Here is a 21294-nt window from a genome sequence, read left to right on the forward strand (position 1 = left end):
CAGCCAGTTAGATCAAGATTACAATGCTATCGCAGTGTGGATGAAGGACGTAGCTCCGCTCAAAGATACTCGAGTGTGGATGCCGCGTACCGGAACGTTCCGATGCCGTTCGGAAGCTCCGATGAACACCAAAGTTTTCGATCTTCTAACTAGAACTCATGCATTAAGTCCTGTGAGACGTCGAGGGATGACAAGAGTTTCCTGGTTTCGCTCAAAACCTTCTTCTGCAAATCCTCGCCGCGCTTTGAATACATCAAAGCAGGGTATCTGGCATGATGTCAGCAAAGACTGGTCGAAACGCAGTGGAGTGGACATTCACTTACGGGCGTACTCCCCACTCGCTCAAAAAACCTCCATGGCTTTCTCGCCCTGCGACTGCCACGGCATGAACGTATGTACTGGCACCCTCTTTCAAGCTCCTACCAAACAGAGCAAAGTAAATTGAGAACATATATCTCAAAACAACACTTGTGTTGATGGTGCGCCAAATCTCCGTATCTCCTACCAACCCCGGGCAAACCGTGTTGATAGTCACCTCATCCGGGTTGACCAGCGTTGCCAGCCTTTTCACAACAGTCATTTGCAGCAACTTTTCGCGGGCATACCACTTCGTAGGATCGTACTTCTCGTCAAACTGCGGCAAGATTGGTTTCTCGTGATTGAAATCCGCAAAATATGCGGTGGTAGATGTCACAATCGTAAGTCTAGCTGGCTTCCCACCCAGACCTCCTTTAGACCTTAGAGTCGGCAAGAGAAGCGCAGCTAGCATGATTGTTGAGAGGTAGTTGACTTGGAAAGTCTGCTCTTTTCCTGTCTTGGTGGAGACAATACAGTCCTTATTTTGCACACCAGCATTGAGGATGACGATGTCAATCCTACCCAAAGTCTGACATTTCATGGCAAATGCAGACACAGAGTCCAAATCTTCCATGTCTAAAATCCAGACCTCGACTTCCGCGATTGGAAACTCATTGCGGAGAGTTTCTGCCGCGACGTCGCCTTTGACTTGAGACCGGACGGCTAGTATCAGCCGAGAGAGATCTAGCTGGAGAAGCTGCCGTGCTGCTTCGAACCCTAGACCGGTATTTGATCCGGTGACTATAGCTGTCTGGCCGTCAAGTTTGACATCGGCTGCGATTGGAGGAGGGTGCATGAACAGTTGGCGATATATGAAGCCTATGCCACTTTGGAAAATGAGGCGGCTGCGGATTGGGTCCCATGAAGACATGTTGGCTGTCGTATCGATACTCGGAAGTGCTGTTCATGGTCCACTGTCGGAGAACCTTACAATATCAGTGACTTTGGTTGCAGCAATAAGCCCTAAACAATGAGGTGTCTCTATTTGTGGGTCGAAAAGGCCCTGCATCGTATTCGCAAGCCCTGCAGCAGTCGACTACCCCTGCGTTATCCTCCTCATCCGAATCTCAGAAAGGTAGAATCGTGGCCTGGCCTGGAGACCTCTAGATCTTGTCGGTGAGCGCAAGAGCCACCGAATTTCCGCCTAGCCGAAAGACACCAAGTCGCATCCGGAAGTTCCCCAAAACCACCGGATTACCCCCTAGCCAATCAAGTGGATACCTTCCATGCTAGCGTGCGACTCGCATAGTGACATTCAAGGCATCGAAAGACAAGGCCGTTGATAGTTGTTTATCTTTCTTTACCAGTTTGCTTGAAATCATGCCTGCAATCGTGGAGCTCCCTTTCAAAGGGCTAACCCTCATCGCCAAATGTACTCTCCAGCCGATCATCACCGGGCCAATTCTCGGATTATTGCTGTACACCCCAGAACAGACATGGGGAGACGCATTGGAAGCAGCGTCTTTCTCCGGAACCATCAACCCATCCAATCTGATTCAAACACTCGGTTTTCTGGTCACCGTGGGTGTGATCAGAAATATCAACGCAGCGCTAAACGCGTGGGCTACAAATAACTGGCAGATACGCGCTGGACACGGTTGGAATTGGTCTTCTGAGATAGCAGTCGTTACCGGAGGATGCAGTGGGATCGGTAGAGCCATTGCGGAGACTCTCACGTCGCGCGGGATCCGCGTAGCAGTGCTCGATGTGCAGGATGCACCCAATGCATTCAAATCAAACAGCCTGCTAACATGCTTCCGGTGCGACATCTCCAGCCCTACAGCAATAGCAGAGGTAGCCGATACAATTCGAAACGAACTGGGACGTCCCTCAATCCTCGTTAACAACGCCGGCATAACGGGTTCTCACACGATCTTGAAGACCCCAAGCGAGTTTCTCAGCCGTATCTTCGATGTAAATATTCTCTCGCATTGGCGATTAGTCCAACAGTTCGTCCCGGACATGGTGGCGAAGAACAAAGGCCATGTTGTGACGGTAGCGAGTGTGAACTCTTTCCTGACAAACTCGGCGAACGCTGACTATGTGGCGACCAAAACCGCTGCATTGTCGTTCCACGAAGGTCTTACCAGTGAATTGAAGATCTGGTATAAAGCGTCGGGTGTCAAGACTACTATTGCACACCCAGCTTTCGTGCGCACTCCTTTGATCGAGGACATGATCTTGAAGAGTGGCCAGGATCCGAAGATTCTTGAGACTATGATGATGCCGGAGGAGGTCGCGGAGGTTATTGTCAGGCAGATTATTAAGAGACGCGGTGCGCAGCTTTTCATTCCTAGCTGGGGAGCGCCGATATCGTGGTTGAAAGGCTGGCCTAATTGGGCACAGGAGCTTGTACGGGATGCGTTCGGGAAAACCAGTGCTGTTACAGGCGGTTCGATGATCGCGTACTGAATCTTGAGTCCAGTAAGCTTGTGTATTAGAGAACGAACACCGAATTAGTGCCGTGTAAGCTTCCTATCCGGAGCTGGTAAGGAGGTTAGCCTTGATTGCCATGCATGAATTCTTGGCTGTATAGACGTACGATATATATAACGTCTTCGTGCAGTCTCGCATGCCTCAAACCATCTTCACATTCTGTGCCCCTTCCATTTACCTAGATAACCAGTAACCAACCATGGCCTCCGAATTTTCTCTGGCGGAGACGCCCATCGGCAGATACTTTGCGTCCATGGCTGAGATGGGAGTAATGCGCGTCTTCGTCGAGCACGGCATCTTCGGTGCCATTCCAGACGAGGGTATCTCTCTTGAAGACCTTACAACCAAGCTGAAAGTGGATTACAAACTCATCGAACGATTCGCGGCTTTCCTACTTTCCATCGGCGTGCTGACATCCCCAGCACCCGGACACGTGGCCCATTCACCCTCGTCAAAGGCCTTCACAGACCCGCGTGTCGCGCAATTCTACTCGTATCTCTTCGACTTCTTCATGGGGCCGACGACGCGTTGGACAGCCTATTTCGCAGAGAATGGGCTCGCCGAGCCGCCGAGATCGAATCGGTCGCCGGGTGGCTTCGCGCTGGGTATGCCTGACAAGACGGCGTACGAGATCATGGCGGCTATTCCAGGTTTAGCGACGAGGATGAATGGCGCGATGGCGATTGATGGCGATATCCCTGTCACAGGGGTATACGATTTCAGCTGGGTCGCTACGTATGCTGCAGGTGATGAGAAGAGGGTGCTTATTGTTGACGTTGCCGGTGGTAAAGGACAGGCGTTGAAAGACATTCTAGAGGAGACGCCAGCGATTCCCGCGGCCAGATGTGTTCTGCAAGATCAGCCGCATGTTATTGACGAGGCGGTCGCAGAGCACAAGGATTCCGCTGTTTTGGGACCAGTAAGAATGGTTGGGTCCAGCATTTTCGGGGAACAACCTACCAAAGGTATAAAAATCGAGACTTCTCGCCATACATAATTCGGGATGAACTGACCGAATGCTATAGGTGCCCTCGTGTACTATATACGTCGCGTTCTGAACGACTGGTCCGACCACGAAGCCCTTCAGATCCTGAAGAACGTGCGTGCGGCTTGCGCGGAAGATTCGCGCGTGCTGATCGCGGAGTATTTGCGTCCCGAACAGCCCAGCGTGTATACCAGCACCGTCGACATGTTCATCCTGAATATTGGCGGCAAGGTGCGCAGTGAGAAGACATTTGGGGAGCTTGCGGCGAAGGCTGGGCTGGAGATCGTGTCGGTGGCGAGGCATGACAAAACAGAATCGGCGGTGGTTGAGCTGGCACCAATTTAGTAGCTTCGGTACGTCACGTCGCCTGACGGATCATCTTTAGAATCACCAAAGCAGTCATTGAAGTACGGACACGATCAGTTCTTGAGTGGAATACCAAGCGGATTAGGCGTAGATAGTTGATCTTACCAGGTCACGTGTCTTCGCGTTTTAGCGTCAAACCTTAGCCCAGCTTGTCAGCTTCCCCGCGCTGTACACCTTAACCACCTTACATACCTCGATACCAAGTATCACCTTTTCCACACCATCTCAAGCAAAAGTGTGACATATCACAGATATCTGGATAAGCCGTGGCTCCATCGTCATCAGACATCATCAGGCACAACCTCAGGCCTTCCTACACAACAATGGCTACTGCGGCGTCTTCGAGTTCATTTCGCTTCCGTGACCTTCCTGGCGAGGTAAGCCACCTGAGTTTCCATTTATGTATCGTTCACTGACTTCGGAAATGACAGATTCGTAATAAGGTCTATCGTATCGTACTATGCAGTTTCGGTCCCCCACCAACTACGATAGAGCCCTCGTCTTTCTTCACCCCCGAACTTGCCAAACATGATATCGAGACTAGTATACTGCGTACATCGAAGGAAACATATCGCGAGGCTTACGATGTCATGGTTAAGAGCAACCGCTTCGTCAAGATCACATCGTCTCGAGGTCATTCCCTGCGGGGTCCCTTGAAAGGGCGGGCGATTCGGATGGTCGCGATTGACGAAGAAATTGTCGACAAATTCAAAGGCTACGTGCTTAGTATACACATTGGTTTTAAAAGCCCGGGCAAAATCTCTATCACCCATGATCCCGGACATGACCCCCATAGTCTATTTGAACCCGTCACGGCTATGATCCTTCACAGTGACATGGAGAGTTTCTGTGAAGCATTGAACGATGTACAACTACACGATTCGGGTTTCATTAATAAAGTCAGGATTTCCATCACTATGGCTCCAATTCTAGACTTCGTTCAAGGCAACAATACATCGCCTACCTTCGCCAATTTCTTCAACAAAAAGACGCAGGAAACGCTGTTGAAGCCTCTCATGGCCAAACTGTATGGGTATAAAACAGTCGAAGTTGACGGTCACGTGGACAATAACTTGGCAATTGCTGTTCGTCAAAGCCTCGCTGAAGACCGATATTCCAACCCTGCAACTGTTCTAGCAGATTTCGCTGCAGAGAAAGACAGGTATACACGAACATCCAAAGAAAACGACATACAAGAGGCCTGCATGGGTTGGCAAGACGCTGTGTACGAGCTGGATAAGTTGCATCAGTCTGATTCTTGGCCAAATTTGGTTCGACGTGGAGGTGATGAGTTTGTCTCACAAATAGCCCCACTGTACTTTCTGATGCAACTCAACATTGCTCACGTCCAGATTGGCAACATGAAGACGTCTGAATTTGGTTCTGAAATGTTGGCTGAAGGTGCGATCATGTCCGCCGTTCGGTCGATGAAAGAAGGCTTCTGGAAATCCGGCTACAAATTCAAACCATCCGTTCAGCATCTCGCCAAATTGCGATACCGGAACGCGCTTTTCATGAGGTTAGAAGGAAATCCTGAAAATGCAGATCGTGCGTTAAGATACATCGATGCCGCACTTCGTCTGCAACCGGGGGATGCTGCACTCATGAGAGAACGCGAGACCATACTCGCATGGATACAACAGCTCTAGAATCGATTTCAGCAATCTCTACTCATGCTTAGGTCTTTTTGTTGCTACTGAAGGACGGTGATTTCCCTTTGTGTTCCAGTCCTTGGTTTCACGGCAGAGCTTGGCGGTTGCGAATTGAATATGAAACAGGAACTAACTACATACACCAATCTTCAGGACTTGCCTCGAGAGCTTCGCGACCAGATCTACGCTCTTTTACTATGCTCCTTCGGTCCTCTTAAACAAACCCTCGACCGCCCGCGATCTCCTCTTGACGTAGCTGTTCATCGCAACCATACAACTATCCTCCTCCTCAACCATCGAGTACACCGGGAAGCATACGACACCATGGTGAAGACCAACCGCTTCATTGTCATTTGTACAAACACAGCTCTATCTCTCATAAAGTTGATCAAGGCAAGCACTATCACAGTGGTCACCACAAATGCGCAGCACATTTCTCAATTCGACGGCTATTTGCTGGAGGTCACATTGTTGGAGTCAAAATTCTCCCCCAAATCATCAGATGAGCCACGAATGAGCATTATGATTCTCTTGAGAGACCTTCCGTCCTTCTACGAAACGCTCAATCGACCTATCGCCGATGCAGCTGTCACAATTGACGTGAAGGTCGCGCCTCTACTTAACAAACCGATTCCCATCTACAAAGATACTCTCCACCCCTTCATTTCCCAGGAAATACAGCGCAGCTTGCTAGCACCTTTCTCAGCCTACATTCGAGTTGTCCCGGATGTTCGGGTGCATGGCCACGTATCACACCAACTCGCGATCACAACTGTGAAAGACATGCGCAAGGACGAATGGTCAGATCACCGCGGAATACTTCAGAAAATCGTAATTGAGAGACTTAAAAAGACAAGAGAAGTTCGTAAACGGCTCCTAGAATGCTGCATCTTTCATATGGGGTCGTTGTGTGACACAAGTTGGTCGTGTCCGCAGATCATCATCATGGAGCAACCTCCTCTTGTTAGCAGGAGATGCATTCGTCGACGCAATCGTCTAAGAACTATTCTATCGCTGTTTGCTTAATCTCTGCTACATTTTCAGGACCTACCTTCGAGCGGTAGACGACGGTGAGGTTACAGTGATGGAGGAAAGCCTTCGTGTGATGATAGAAGAAACTGTTTTTACAGCGGAAGAATGCAGGAGGACAGGCTACTGGCACGAGGGCTGCAGATGGACGCCTTCAGCTCTTCTATTCGCTACCTTTCTTCAATGGCGGACGTTGCTCGTCATGTTTATTGACGGCAATATCGATGCTACTCGGGCGCTCCGTCTTTTCGATACGGCAATCGTTTTTAGCCCCGACGAAAACGATATGGAGAAGGGACGTGCCGCCATCGTCAAGTGGCGTGATTCCGGAAAGAACTACGATGCTAACTCAGCTGCACCACATGCGATGGAAATCTAGTTCTCCTTCTGATGCTTGGCTTGGGACTCTATCTTAGTTACATGGGGTTAGAGAGTCGGCTGCGACGGAAGCGCGCTGGTGGAGACGGCCCTGGACTTTGTGAGTTCTCTCGCTGAGACTATCTACATATGATGGAACCTTAGATATGACTGCTCCTATCGTTGACTTGGGTAGATGAGGTGTTCCCACGTGACAGTGTGTTTCGTCGCTAACTTTGTATTGTCAAGATCTACTTGTGTCTCTGACCTCAACCTGAAATACAATGGTTCGCATGGTGCGTCATCCTTCATCCATGTTCTTAGACTAATGCAATGATAGGTGAATTTGCTCGCTTAGCTTCGTTTGCTCCGACCCTGTACTGCTCGGTGAACACCCGCTGCGTCACCATCGCCAAGTGAGAGTCAAGTCCACCTCACGCACTTAGAGACCAAAGCAAAACCTTACGCCGTTACCCTCTGTCTTGCAAAACCTCTATAACACCTGCACCCAGCTATCACAGAGACGGCTGTCGTAACCCAAGCCGAGATGGCTGACGCCGACATTATCCCTACTGGGATGGCTAGCATGGCTAATACTGACCCCATCGCACCCTTCCGCTTCATGGACCTTCCTGGAGAGCTGCGTAACAAGGTGTACGCTTTATCTTTTTGCTCCTTCAGACCTTACCCTGGCCACGCCAGGGAGTTCAGCGACGGCTTTCTCAGCAACAGTTTTCTCAGCAACGGTTCTGACACATTGCGTGTTGTCAGCCTTCCGCACACGAACGACCTGACTATCCTTCTTGCTAATAGCCAGATTCATCGCGAAGCCTACAATGTCATGGTTAAGACCAACCGTTTCATTCGCATTTGCTCTACACAAGGTCTACCCCTTCGAAGAATCTTCTGCCGTTTGGGTGTTGCGGTAGTCGCGACTGGGCACCGTGCAGCGCAATTCACTGGGCACGTCGAGATCTCCTGGCTCAAACTTCAAACTATTGCACGAATTTCACCCACTAATAGACCAAACGTAGATATTTGGTAGACATCTTTATGTCGACTTACCCACTCGGCAATTACCAGAGCCGATCATGCGCATCCCAATCGAATAATATGATCATTCGTGCCATCGATCTTGAGCTGTTCTGCCGTAACTTCAAGAGGATAGAGGCCATATCGCCAGTGCTAGCTGACATGGTAACAATGGTCATCAATGTAGCCCCGATGCTCGATCATGAACGCCCATAGTATAGGGACGACCCTGCCACTTTCTTCTCCGAGACCACCCAAAAGGCGACATTGAGGCCGTTACTCTTGCTGAGAGAATCTTGCAGCATCGAATTTCGGGGCCCTGTCATCCCGAATATCGCATCCGAGCTTGAAAGCAGCATGGCATCCGACGAGCATGAAGATCTCGACCACAGCTTCCATCTTATAACATAGATCAAGGAACTTGGAGTCAAGTCGTATCATGAGGACAATATGAAAATTGCGACCTCGATTTGGGGAGACGCACTGATGAGGTTGCTGTGCATGCGTGAGAGTAGAGCCTGGACAGAGCTTATGAAGATGAATGGAGAAACTTCGATTGACAGGTTTGCGGCCCTGCAATGCTCGCTCGGTCTCAAGATTACACAAGCCGAAATAGTCTGGTGGAGCGATGGCACCCGAAGCGCTACGATGGCACCTAGAGGCTGGCTTGGACGTGGTCCGCATGTGCTGCCAACAAGGATACTCGAAAGATAGCTACACATGGAGCTTTCCCAATGTTCTGACTGCCAAGTACGTTTACCGGACAGCTTTTTGCATTAGACTCTGGGAAAGAATCTCGGACGCTCTTCTCACTTTGCAGCCAATCAACCAAGCTCGAATGCTTGCACCTGACGATGCCGTCATACTGAAGGAGCAACATAACCATCAAGAGGTGGGCCGGCATGGTTTGATAACGTCATGGCATATATATATATATCTTTGGAGAGGCTTGATTCACGCTGTAGGTCCCTCCAAACATTCAGGCAGTTGCTCACATACTCGATAGCCGTAAGAATATCAAAGAAATACTTTGATGTACATTCATATACTTGCATTTTCAGTAAGACATCTCATCACCCCAATCTTCCCTGACCATCTCGCTACCCTTCTCTGCCACCATGTAAATACTCGCCAAGATGTTAGCATCCGGAAGTACCGGTACAATGCTACAATCAACGACTCTCAATCCATCAACGCCATACACTCTTAGCCTACTATCTACGACACCTCCATTCTCCAACGGCAGCATTTGGTTCGTACCAGTAGCATGCCAGTTTGGAATCGTGTTCGCTTTGATGTACTCCAAGATAGCTTCATCATCATCATCAGCAACCGCGGGGCCAGGGCTGACTTCACCAGCGTTCGGCCCGATCGTGAAGCGGGACAAGGCCGGGTGGCGAAGAATGGAGCGGAGATATTTGAACGAGGCAATACCGACAGCGCTATCGGTGGGGTCGGCATAGTAATTGCTATTAATGAGGGGGCTATCAGACATGGAGGCACTGCGGAGAGTCACGGTACCGCGGGACAGCTGGACCATGCTAGAAGCGGTGACGGAAATGTAGGAGTCGTTCGGTAGTGGTGCCCAGTATGGTGTGGGAATCCACGGGTACCAGACACTCTCAAATAGGTATTCAATGTGTGTTTGGTTCGCTAGACCGGCGTCGATGACAGCTTGCGCACCGATGTCGCGGAGTTGCTGCTCGGTGAGCTTCTGGAAACCGTTCGTCACGCCGGATGGAGCAGTGTATTGACCGGTGAGGTTCTGGTAGTATGCCTCTTGAGCGGCGCGCAAATTTTGGGGTGTGCGAGACATGTCAGTTGTGGAAGCATTATCCTGCGCACGCGCCATAATACTGAACACTGAGTGATCGTTGAGATTGCGGCCGACGTTTTCATTAATCACGACCGGCTGTACGCCGACCTTCTCCAATTCAGCAGCTGGGCCAATGCCGGAGATCATGAGGAGCTGAGGCGAGTGAAAAGCGCCCATGCTTACGATGACTTCGTTTCGTGCTCTTGCTTGACTTGAAAAGCCAGTCAACTGGTTGATATAGCTGACACCAATGGCACACGGTCTGCTGCTAGTGGAGTTTGTCACATTGCCAGATGGGCTGCTGAAAACGATTCCAGTGACAGGCGCGTCATGCAAAACCCGTAGATTTGTTCGGTTGCGAGCTTGCTCATAGAAGCTGTCGTAACTAGAGCTTCTTCGGAGCATACTGTTAAGGGTAGCCGTTCCGTGTTTCACACCTACACCGTCACCAAGATTAAGATCCTCGACGATAGGTATGTTCGCAGCTTCGCTGCAAGCGACAATGAAACCATCTGTAGATGGTGGGACATATCCTTGGAAGCCTAGCTCCAGTGGCCCTCCACCATACGCATCAGCGTCGAACGTCTTGTAATCTTGGCTGAACACTGAAAGCTCTGGTGTTGCAGTGGGCGCATTCATCTTTGTACTCTTCCTAAACAGGCGATACACATCGTTCCAGCCCCATCCTGGATTGCCCAACTCGGCCCAATGATCGTACACGCTGGCTGAGCCTCGTGCATAATAAAGACCATTTGTCGTGCTAGACCCACCAAGGGTTCGTCCACGAAGGTACTGCAGAGTGCGATTGTTCAAGTGTTCTTGTGGTGTGGTCAAAAGACCCCAGTCGATAACACTCCCTTTGATGAACTGATTGCCGCCAGGTGATTCGTGTGATAAGACCTGCTCAGGACTAGGACCGGCTTCGAGGACCAGCACAGAAAAACGACCAGACTCCGTGAGACGGTTCGCCAGAACGAGACCGGCTGTTCCCCCTGCATGCTGTTAAAGGAACCATCGAGGTATGCTGGCAAGCGAATGCAAATGGAATGTGTTCTGGAGTAGTCTATGAGGGGACAGGGGTATGTATACTACGTACCACCTGCAACGATGAAGTCGTACTCTTCGTTGAAGACGGGCTCTTCATCTTGACCTCCTTGCTGCGGAAGGTCAGCTGGCCCCTGACGTTTCCCCAACTGTGAATTATGTAGATTGTACGTCGGCCACGCGGAGGCTATGCTGGTCAAAGAAGAGATCGATAGCAATAGACATGTCGATGCCTGAGCCGCGGTGCAGTACCGCATCTTGAAAGTGTGCTTGCTCTTTCTCTTCCGCCTGGGTAAATGATCAGAAGAGCGCAAAACAGAATAGCTTCACTTTTCTTCGAGACTATGGTACTGAGATGATCTACACGAATACGGCGGAGCGGATATGTCCTTTTATAATCAGTTGTCATCTCTGTCACAACGGGCGGAATCAAGGACAAGATAGCCAAGGCCTTGGGCGTGGGCTTCCTGCGCCTTGGTACACTCAATTGCATGCTGAAAAAAAAAGCTCAAGATTTGCTGTCAGCCACGCCGAGAGTGCCGGACAGCTCCGCCATAGCCGGTGATGTTCCAATTCCAAGTCTTGAAAACAACCCGTGTCAGGATGAGCCCAGTTGGGACGAGTCTTGGCTTTTTGTAATGGGGGCATGGTACACGATCCGGTGAGGGCGGTTGTCTCAAAGGTGCCTTGCTTACACCGGCAACGATGACTACAGGAAGGGGCAACACGTGTAATAGAACGGCGTGCTGTGTAACATTGCTGCAAACACTTGGAAGTCGCCAGAAAGGGCCAATCGTGGCACCGCGTGATAGCGCATGTGCGACCTCGCACGATGGTTCCTATGTAGAATACCCCAGGCCAAGGCAGAATCGTCATTGCCGAGCCTGGGGTTACGCGAGATCGCGGCTCAATGTCGATCTACGTGCCTCTATGTAAGCCCGCCCAGCAGGTAGGGCCGGAGTTTGCAGTCGCAGAAACGTTGATGGTGCTAGTGACAGGTGCCAATGCGACGGCTCAAGGAGCGTTCTCCGGAAGTGCGGGGAAGCTAAGCCACCGCCAATGGATAGCGACGCGCACCTTTCGGTACATCCAAAAGCATCTAGGTATGCAAAACGAGATGCGCGTATGGAACGGCTACTCCGTACGGTCGTACGCGATGCTCGTGGCCATGTACCTGTTCTAACGTTCGTGTAAGCCTCAGGCTTGAGCCGGTGTTCCGAGCCAAAATATTCGCTTCTTATCGACATGGCGCGTCATCTAGCGATGAAGAAATCAACCGGCATACCATCGCTTGATGGGTATGTGGTTAACATCAGCAGCAGACTCGATCCATTCCATTGTTCGAGATGACATTGCTTGCGCATCGCTCTACATCCGTATGTGAATAGGCTGACAGGGAGTTCCAACTGAACGAGAGTTTCCTTTTGTAGGGGATTCGTGGATTACCTTGCTGCATTCCTTCGTATTTGTTTGATTTGGGAGACATGCGATGAAAGGCCGGGGTAGGATTTGATGAGAAGTTGGCGGGCGTCGATGCGCAAAGTCTCGGGAAAGACGATGATGATACAGCCCGGCCTGGAAAGTATGAATGAAGAGGCGGCGTTCCATTACCTCAACAAGCCTCGCGATTACTCATCGGGCTGCCCCTTTGCATATGCAAACACTGATTCCGACTCCGCCTCAAGCACTATCTTCTTGGTATATCCACACATTCGGCGCATTCAAACACTCGGTGCATTCATTTGTTCAACTTCCAAGAAATTCGGTATATTTACAGACTCACAAGACCTATCAGCTATTAGAGAGCGGCGAGATTTGCCTCATGCAGTTGGAGCGGGCAGAATTGCACCCTCAACCTTACAAGAGAGTCTTTTCTTCTGTGTATCAAGCTCCAGACCAGAAGCAGTGTAGCCCTGTTACCGGAAGCGACCGAGCTGCTTTGCATGTAGATACGCACATTGGACCTCTACGGATGGAATGTAGCATAAAGCAATGAACTGAGCACTACAACAAGTATTTACCACCAAGCTGTCCTGGAAGATGATTGCCTCAGTCTTACGAGCTTTCAAGGTCTTGATCATACCTGGTCTCCCTGCGGATCATGGTGAACTCGGCGCGTTCACAATATCGGTATCATCACGCACCGACACACGGTATTCTCACACACCCGATACATTACGGGATCGGCATATGCACGAGATATACACATGATGTATCGCGGTAGTCTGATCAGGCTGATTATATGTCGCATCGTTGACATGGGATGGACATGGCTGGGTATCTCCGGTATGATGGTCATCTCATCAGGGGAGCTGAGTCTCCACTATCGATATCATTGTGACCGTAAGCCGAGCGCGAATGTATAAGTACTGCTTCAGAGAACCAGAGAGCAGGTCAACTTTCCCATCTTGGTTCCCAAACAAGTCAAACAAGCCATCGCAACATGACGCTCGCCCAAGATATCCTTGACCTTGCCAACAAGGGACCAGCAGGTCTTGAGGAGAATGATCGCCTCGCCCTACTGCAGGCCTCAGAGAAGCTCACATTTGCGCTGGAGAATCCCTTAGAAAAGTTTCTGCGCCACTTCTTCGTGCGTCTTTTCGATTGCAATACGACGTGCCACAAGGCTAATGATACCAGTCCCTTTACGACCCGATCGTCGTCATCATCGCCGTCGATCTCAAACTCCTCGACTTCGCGGTAGCACATGATGGGCCCATCACTGCTGCTGAACTAGCAAAGAAGAGCAAAGCAGACATCAGACTGATCGGTAAAGCCTTCCTTCTAATCGACCTAACACAAAGAATCACGAGTTGACAACCTTCAGAACGTATCCTCCGACTGCTGGTTCCAGAAGTTTTCAATCCCACCACCACAACCACGGCAGACTCCACACCAAGATATACTCCCTCTGCTTTTGGTCGCGCCCTGGCAACTGGCTCACCCCTCCGCAGCGCCGTGATCCACTTCTCGTACCACTTTCGCTCAGCTGTGAAGTTACCCGATTACTTCGCCGCAAACGGGTACAAACACCCTGTCGATGCGCACGACAGCCCGTTCGTCAACGCCTATGGCTGCAAAGGCGAGACTTACTTCGATTACATGAACAAGCCCGAGAACACGCGCATGTTCGATGCATTCAATGAGACGATGACACTTCGGAAACCAGGCGAGCATGACACGTTCGTTGCAGCGTACCCCGTCAAAGAGCGCCTTGCCATCAGCGAACCTTCACGCATCCTGTTCGTCGATATTGGCGGCGGTATAGGCCATCAAGTTCGCAAATTCTCCGAGCGTGCGCAGGGAATGAAGGGCGTATGTGTGCTGTTGGATCTTCCCAGTGTGATAGCGCAGGCTAAGGAGCTGCCAGACGGAGCCGTGACTGTCGGACAAAGTTTCTTTGACCCTATGCCACAGTCTTTGAAGGGTGCGAAAGCCTTCTATCTGCGTATGCTTCTGCATGATTGGCCGGATATGCAGGCTGTTACTATCTTGAAGAATGTTGTCGATGCGATGGCCCAGGACAGTGTGGTATTGATTCATGAGGTCATTCTAGCGGAGACAGAATTCGATCATTTCGATGCCAAGATGGATTGGCAGATGATGAATTTGGCCTCTGGAGAACGCACTATGAGCCAGTGGAAGGAATTGGTAGGGAAGGTAGGATTGAAGATGAGAGATATTTGGTGGGAGGAGGAGGGTACGCAGGGTAAGAAGGCCTTGATCGAGTGCGGGCTGGCGGAATGAAGGACAGTATCTCTAGCGTCGAGGCAAGAGCGAGCAGGCAAACGAAGTGTCTAAGCCAACACCGATCGTGTCTCTCAACCATCCATGCGACACCTAATAGAGTGGCGAATTTACAAGCACGAAGCTAACTCCGTGCACCCGTCAATGCTGCGCCAGATTGCCCCCATCATAGTGGTAATTCTCACTAGATAAGCCCAAGCATATTATGCCCTATAGAGGATCACCGCCCACCCCGCGAGAATCCAAGATGAAGTTTACTCCGCCCTTGAATAGCATTGGTGGTGACATGCGGCCGTTATGTGGGGACATCTTATCATTGAGTTGGCCCAGAACCCGACGGATGTTGACGTTCCATGGCGCGGTTGAGGACACAAATGTAGGTGGGTAGTCGATGGCGGTCGGTTCGCTCTGGCTAGTCGCTTTCTCTGCAGTTTATCTAGCTTCGCAGAGGTTCGGTAGTCTTCAGCCGAGGAGAACGTGCCATGGTGGTCTAATCACGTCGGTATCAACACTACTTGATCCCCCCAGAAGCATATGAGAGTCTTGCCGAGTATTTGCCTTGAAGACCGCCTTTACAGATCGCACAGCTACTGTTCCGCGCCTTCACGCTGCTTCTGAGGTTGTCGACTTCTGATGAACATCGATTCCAGCGCCGATCATGAGGCGATGTAAATGGCTTGTTAGCTTGCATCAGTACGCACCGACAGCGAGAACATTGATGCTAGAAGCGATACACTTCTACTAAGCGGTAGGGCTGGTGGGAGAGTGTTGGGGCGAAACTGAATTCCGATGAGGTCGATGGCCATGGAAGCCTCCGTATGCACCATTCTGAATTTGTACTGCCGAAGTGAAACCGGTGGTGCATGCCATTGCACGGCCAGCTTTTGTGTCTTGCGCATCGCTGCCATAGTAGCCCAGCGGCACATATCTTCGCACGTAGTAGAAGCTACGTGAATAATTATAATGAGTCAAGTACGGATTGGCGGTACATTGTGTCCTGCTGGAGAGTGTTGCCGAGGTTGACAAGATCTGCAAATTCGTTGTTGATTTGACCATGCGATGCCATGAGGCAGACAACCTCTCAAGGGCGGATCGCACAAAACTCATCTGAGATCGGACTTCCGTGCTGATGGAGTTGAGGGTAAATATGTTCAGACGATGTTGCGTTATCCAGGAAGGCTGGGAGAAGACGGCGGCCCCTCCAGGATTGGTGGGGCAGCGCTAAACCTTTTTTGTATAATGTATGTCTCATGGTGTTAGGCGCTGTATGAAAATTGTGGTGTGCCTCTGCGGTGGCATCACCACGCGCACGCCTTTGGAAAATGAACTGACATCTCTGTCATATGAGACATCAACAAGATCGTACGATGTAATTCATGCCTTAGATCTTACTCTCTAGAAAATGTCAAATGATTTGGTAAGCATTGTTGCGTGACTAGAAGTATGTAGAGAAAGAGTTCACGAGGAACGGCGTCCAATTCTCTCCTGAAGAGCGTATCACAGCTTTTCGAAGAATTGATTGTGATAGGATCACATCTCAGCGAACATTCACAGCACACCATTCGCGTGCGTGGGCCGTCCAGCGCTCATGAATATTGCAAGACGCATTGTTGTTATTATAGCTAGAAGCCAGCTTCAGGCGAAGATACAGTACATTCAGAGTGCTCGCGCACATGTTATTCCTGTTCATTCTTCCGCAGTTGGGTATTACAGGATCGTAAGGACAGAAAGGAAATCCGGCAAGTTTCCACGCTATGCGCAACGACTACAAAACGGACAACAATGCTATCATTCGACCGTATGCTCCGCGGCCATCCTAGGTAGTGTCCCACGCGAATGAATCGTCTCGCTCAATCCCATAGGCCTTTCATCCAGAAGTCTCCCGTCGTTTTCTTCATCAACCTTCTTGAAATTATCATGGACCAAGCCTCTCCGAGGATCCTCGTGTTTGCCGCTGCGAGTACTCTTTGAACGACCGGATATTGGGGATGGAAACGTAGTGCCGTCGCTGAGCACCATGGCGGAAGGTGGTGGAGCTTGACGCGGCAATTCGAGAGAGCTACTATCCAAGGACACGTGGTCAGGCATGCGTCGAACTATGGGGTTCTGGGATGTGGCAGTTGGCGCATCGCTTTCGCCCCGAGAATGTCGTTGGTTGGTTGCATTGTTCCTACGCTTGCGTAGCCACAGGACTAGACCGACGATGAGAAGTGTACCGATTATGGCACCGACAACCCCTCCAGCTATAGCGGCGACCTGGGATTTTTGCTTCGCGCCGGGCAAGACGCGACACACTTGCTTTACCTTCGCATCCGCTCCTTTAGGATCGGCCGGCGCAACGACTGCAGGCGCGAGCTGGAAGTTTTGTGCGTCAGGATCGACGATGAGGTAGTTCTGCGTGAAGAAAGGAAGTCCTAGAGTGCCGATAGTCACTGAACCGGCCGGGCCAGTTTGGTTTGTTACCGCCAGATTAAATACTGTCGCATTATCCACTTCGTACACTCCGGCAGCATTATACGCCCGTGGTCGGTTGTAAAGCTCAGTTGCCGGTATGACGGACTTGTAGGTGGCAACCGAAGGCTTCGATGCGTCACCACCGGGAGTACCCATGTCGGATAGCGTAACTGTGATGGTACCTGCCGGAGCTGGATCCGTAGGAAGCTCAAAATGCCGCGAAGTTTCATTCCAGACGGCAGTCTTTTCTGCAGCAGCGAGAGCATCCAGCATCGCAGCTGGAAGTCTTATGTCCGAAGAAAAAGGATCCAGGTGCACAACGAGGGTGTCCGTCTTGGATGCGAAGAGCGTAGTGCTCGTGCCACCAGCATCGTAGGTGATGGCTGTCAGAATAGCGCATGTTGGACAGTCAGAGAACATAGGAAATGTAGTTGCAGCACTCTTGAGGCGGCTTTCATCGTAGCCGCCAACTACGATCAGACCGTCTTGAGGTGTTTCTTCGGATTCTGATCCAGCCCACAATCCGAATGTCCGAGAAGAAGCTTGACCTGCGTCAACGAGGAAGTTGAGAAAACTGGAGTCTGACCCCAAAGGTAGAGTCGCGCGGAAATCAGGTTCATTCCTCATGAAAGGATCCGCGTTCGCTAAGATGTATCAGTGCTGTATGGATCAATCAATCTTTCGAACTTACTATCGGTCGACCCATTAGTATACATGGGAAATGTGGTGAACTTGTTTGCATCGGGTTTGAGACCGAACGCTGCGGCATCGTCGAAAAAGATGTAAGAGCTCGCAGATGCTAGATCCACAGACTCCCTACTGCCTCTCCATACCGCGTAGTTGACCTCTGCGAATGTAGTCGAGGCTGCACTGTCGTAGATACCACCAAGCTGACCAATGCAGCTCGTGTTCGTGGCCGCCGTACATTCTGCTGCATTGTTGATGAAGAGGTTGTCGGAAAGGGTTGATGGCGTCAAGGAGAACGGTTGCGGAGGTGTACCGATGGAGAATGAAATGCCCCTGGAGAGTACGGTGCCATCTGCAGAGACCGAGTTGTTCGTCCAAGGCAAGAGCAACGGCGTGGAACCGTTTGCGCAAGCCATCGCGACAACGAATGGCCTCCAAGGAAGCAAAGTATGGTGTTGTGTTTGTGTAACAGCGTCAGCCTCGCACAGGCATTCTTGGGGTCAGTCATGACTGTCCTTGATATGGATTTACAGGGTTGCATGAACCAGGGGATGATCTGCTAATATTGGAGCCATGGGGCCTTGGGCATGGTTACCTGGGCTCTGAGATCGGGCGTTGATAGCGACTGAAAAATCGGGTAAGGGAAAGATCCCCATTGGATTGTTCCACTCGAGGTTCTCCGGTACCTAGAGTCTCAGACTAGTACCTGGATGATAACAACAACCCCATCTCCATACACAACGTGGTTCTCATTCTCATTCTCTCCAAAGTTCGCATCCAAAGCATCCGGGATTCCGTCATCGCGCCTAGCGGCCTGTGCGCGTCCTCGATGCTCTCCAATAGGTAATGACGTCACAGCGTAGATGTAGGCGTGGCCTTGATTTGCTGAAACCCGCGACTCGAACTGCGAGATTCCCTGAATCGAAATGAGAGCATGTTGCAACACTCCTGACAGGACGGGCCTTTTGCGGGGGTGCAAAAATGTCAAATTCGGTCCGTCAACGTCGGAACGTTGTTCAGCCACGCGGTGTGCCGTACATCGAGCCAATCAACGCGTGATGATTGACTAGCGTCATTCGGGGAAAAGTCTCGCGTCTGCAACCCTTTCGCTGATCTCGCTCGCTTCTTCGATAACTCTGTCGATCGTTGTATGCCCAACCTCATAACCGGAGGACATGCCCAAGTTCGCCTCTCCTGGTCTTTTCGTTCCAGCCGCGATAGATCTCCTCGCTGATACCGAAGGTGGGTACCCTGGTCGCGTATCATTCAGGAACTATATCTTGCTATTGGATGGCTGGGGTGTCCGACGCGTGAAGAAACAGTCGCGTCGCATTACACTGCACTACAAATTTTGTCACTTACGTTGACCGTCTGTTAGCGTTCTGTGAACTTTTCTCACACCTGGCGGCCTGACAACTGACTAAGTCACTCAATGGCAAGAGTGCAAGCCGAGGTAACTACAGTTGGCTGAAGGCATTGACTCTGCTTCGTTGAGTCTTAGTACCCAGATATGTTACAATCCAGCAATATCAACTTGCTCTCACTGTACAAGTTTACCTCTTCGCGTACTTTGACTTGACCTAGCTCTCAATCTTCTTATCCCCAGTATGTATAAGAGCTTCGCCTGGGACCCTTGCCTCTCGGGATTGCTATAGCACAGTCGGCGATATTCGGCAATGCGCAAGTGTTACAGATTCTCCTTACATCACGTATTGGGCTTGACATGCTGCAAGCCATGGTCTTGTCACAGGTAATCAGGCCTCCTTAATGGATCGTCCGAATGAGCGGGATCCTCGGGTGGCAAGGAATCGCAACGCAATATTAGGTCTGCAGTGCTGCAGAATATAGACACTTCGTATCGTTCGGACCATTGCGTGTCTTTTCAGTGGGGTACATAGCGACCGAATCTAGATGCCGAAAGCATGGTGCCCTATACGGATGTGAGAGGCAATGTCGTTGATTCACAACGTAGTACGGGGTCTTGAGACGCAGTTATCAGGGTACGTGAGACGGACGATTATGACATGTGTTGTACGATGCATCTTGTTGGGAGAGACACGCAACATTATTGCCACAAGAGCGCCGTCACACCCTCCACATTCGATAGTTTCAGGGCTTCAATGGAATAATTGGGAAGAGCATCCTGAACTTTGGAGATGAGAGACCATGCAGTATATTGCAGCCTGCGTCATGTTCGGTTTAAACCTTCGGTCATAAGTAATCGTCGACGAGTAGAGTTCCGTGGGTTCGTTCATCGCTGACCAAAGTTTCGACTGTCTCCAGTTGAGCACGCGGATATATGCGTAAATCCATAAACACTTATTGTGTTCGAGCGGCAGATTCTGTAGAACAGTACACACATTCGGAACGCGGTGACAAGAGTTGTAATTTTGTGGTTCTGAAACTGGCTATCCCTCCTGTAATAGAGATCTGGAATGACGATGGCGATTTGGACTTGGAACAGTGGGTGAAAGCAAACGTTCTGGCTTCTCTTGTTAGCAACCGCTTGACACCAAGGACTGTCTTCATACGCTCTTTGCGCTATTGACTGGGCATCGCAATGTCATCGTTCCAGCGGAATTGCTGGGCAGCTAGTCACTGGCGGGATGAATAAGCCGTGTCGCAATTTTAGCCATGCGCCAGTCGTCGGCCCCATAGCTCCGGTCGCCACCTCCATGAGCACCTCGGCGCCTGGCTCTCGCGCAGATTACTTCTGCTGTGGCAAGTTCAAGTCCGTCAGTATCGTGTCGTGGATTCGAAAAACGCCAGTATCGCAAAGGGAGGAAATTGATGCGGCGCCGGTTAAATGGCTAAAGTCCAACCTTTTGTCATTGGGGCGGGACGCCCACACGTTATCCTTTACGCTAAAATAGGAAACGATAAATCGTGGCTTTACGGGTGGGCTAAATCGCCAAGGCTTCTCTCGTCGTCATTCATCGAAGGTTGCGAGATCTGCCGGTGAATGGAGGCTGGGGATAGAGTCTACGATATGCTTCGAGCAGCTGGCGGAGACTATCGCAACAAAAGGGCTGTTGGCTTGACATAGAGGGGATGCGCGTTATGTTGTTGTGCATGCTGATCGCTGTTCACAGTGTTGTGGGTCGCGTCAATCAACCACGGGCGTGGACCCTGAACGGCCCGGTAACCAGGCACTTCCCCTCACTTTTCGCCGTCACCCCTTCAATCAACATCAACACCATCATCAACACCATCGAGTCCTCGGATGGATGGAGTAAACGCTTGAGGCTGAGCGCAATCTCATATTACCCGGCTAGCTTCCATCGACGCAGCTATACCTGCATCCACGTTCACGACATGAGTGGGACCTGCAT

General features: G+C 50.7%; 9 protein-coding genes across 9 annotated transcripts; 6 read left to right on the forward strand and 3 right to left on the reverse strand.

Moving 5' to 3' along the window:
* Positions 1–149: 149 nt before the first annotated feature.
* Positions 150–1228, reverse strand: GT037_003309 (uncharacterized protein; the record flags this gene model as incomplete). Its single annotated transcript, XM_038928356.1, has 2 exons — positions 150–267; positions 324–1228. 2 exons carry the CDS (start codon positions 1226–1228, stop codon positions 150–152), a joined length of 1023 nt encoding a protein of 340 aa, XP_038789634.1.
* Positions 1229–1677: 449 nt separating this feature from the next.
* On the forward strand, positions 1678–2769 carry GT037_003310 (uncharacterized protein; the record flags this gene model as incomplete). The annotated part of the gene is made up of 1 exon (XM_038928357.1): positions 1678–2769. The coding sequence occupies one exon, from the start codon at positions 1678–1680 to the stop codon at positions 2767–2769; it is 1092 nt and encodes a 363-aa protein (XP_038789635.1).
* Positions 2770–2992: 223 nt separating this feature from the next.
* Positions 2993–4123, forward strand: GT037_003311 (equisetin n-methyltransferase; the record flags this gene model as incomplete). The annotated part of the gene is made up of 2 exons (XM_038928358.1): positions 2993–3758; positions 3819–4123. The coding sequence occupies 2 exons, from the start codon at positions 2993–2995 to the stop codon at positions 4121–4123; spliced, it is 1071 nt and encodes a 356-aa protein (XP_038789636.1).
* A 344-nt stretch (positions 4124–4467) lies between these two features.
* On the forward strand, positions 4468–5793 carry GT037_003312 (uncharacterized protein; the record flags this gene model as incomplete). Its single annotated transcript, XM_038928359.1, has 2 exons — positions 4468–4521; positions 4576–5793. 2 exons carry the CDS (start codon positions 4468–4470, stop codon positions 5791–5793), a joined length of 1272 nt encoding a protein of 423 aa, XP_038789637.1.
* Positions 5794–6120: 327 nt separating this feature from the next.
* GT037_003313 (uncharacterized protein) lies at positions 6121–7204 on the forward strand (the record flags this gene model as incomplete). Its single annotated transcript, XM_038928360.1, has 2 exons — positions 6121–6596; positions 6841–7204. The coding sequence occupies 2 exons, from the start codon at positions 6121–6123 to the stop codon at positions 7202–7204; spliced, it is 840 nt and encodes a 279-aa protein (XP_038789638.1).
* A 525-nt stretch (positions 7205–7729) lies between these two features.
* GT037_003314 (uncharacterized protein) lies at positions 7730–8227 on the forward strand (the record flags this gene model as incomplete). Its single annotated transcript, XM_038928361.1, has 1 exon — positions 7730–8227. The coding sequence occupies one exon, from the start codon at positions 7730–7732 to the stop codon at positions 8225–8227; it is 498 nt and encodes a 165-aa protein (XP_038789639.1).
* A 1044-nt stretch (positions 8228–9271) lies between these two features.
* GT037_003315 (glucose-methanol-choline oxidoreductase-like protein) lies at positions 9272–11299 on the reverse strand (the record flags this gene model as incomplete). The annotated part of the gene is made up of 3 exons (XM_038928362.1): positions 9272–11022; positions 11127–11187; positions 11246–11299. The coding sequence occupies 3 exons, from the start codon at positions 11297–11299 to the stop codon at positions 9272–9274; spliced, it is 1866 nt and encodes a 621-aa protein (XP_038789640.1).
* Positions 11300–13517: 2218 nt separating this feature from the next.
* On the forward strand, positions 13518–14821 carry GT037_003316 (uncharacterized protein; the record flags this gene model as incomplete). Its single annotated transcript, XM_038928363.1, has 3 exons — positions 13518–13664; positions 13715–13844; positions 13902–14821. The coding sequence occupies 3 exons, from the start codon at positions 13518–13520 to the stop codon at positions 14819–14821; spliced, it is 1197 nt and encodes a 398-aa protein (XP_038789641.1).
* A 1788-nt stretch (positions 14822–16609) lies between these two features.
* On the reverse strand, positions 16610–18378 carry GT037_003317 (uncharacterized protein; the record flags this gene model as incomplete). Its single annotated transcript, XM_038928364.1, has 2 exons — positions 16610–17919; positions 17967–18378. The coding sequence occupies 2 exons, from the start codon at positions 18376–18378 to the stop codon at positions 16610–16612; spliced, it is 1722 nt and encodes a 573-aa protein (XP_038789642.1).
* Between the last annotated feature and the right edge of the window lie 2916 nt (positions 18379–21294).

This window comes from Alternaria burnsii, assembly GCF_013036055.1.
Source record: "Alternaria burnsii strain CBS107.38 chromosome Unknown 746, whole genome shotgun sequence".
NCBI classification, from domain to species: Eukaryota; Fungi; Ascomycota; class Dothideomycetes; order Pleosporales; family Pleosporaceae; genus Alternaria; species Alternaria burnsii.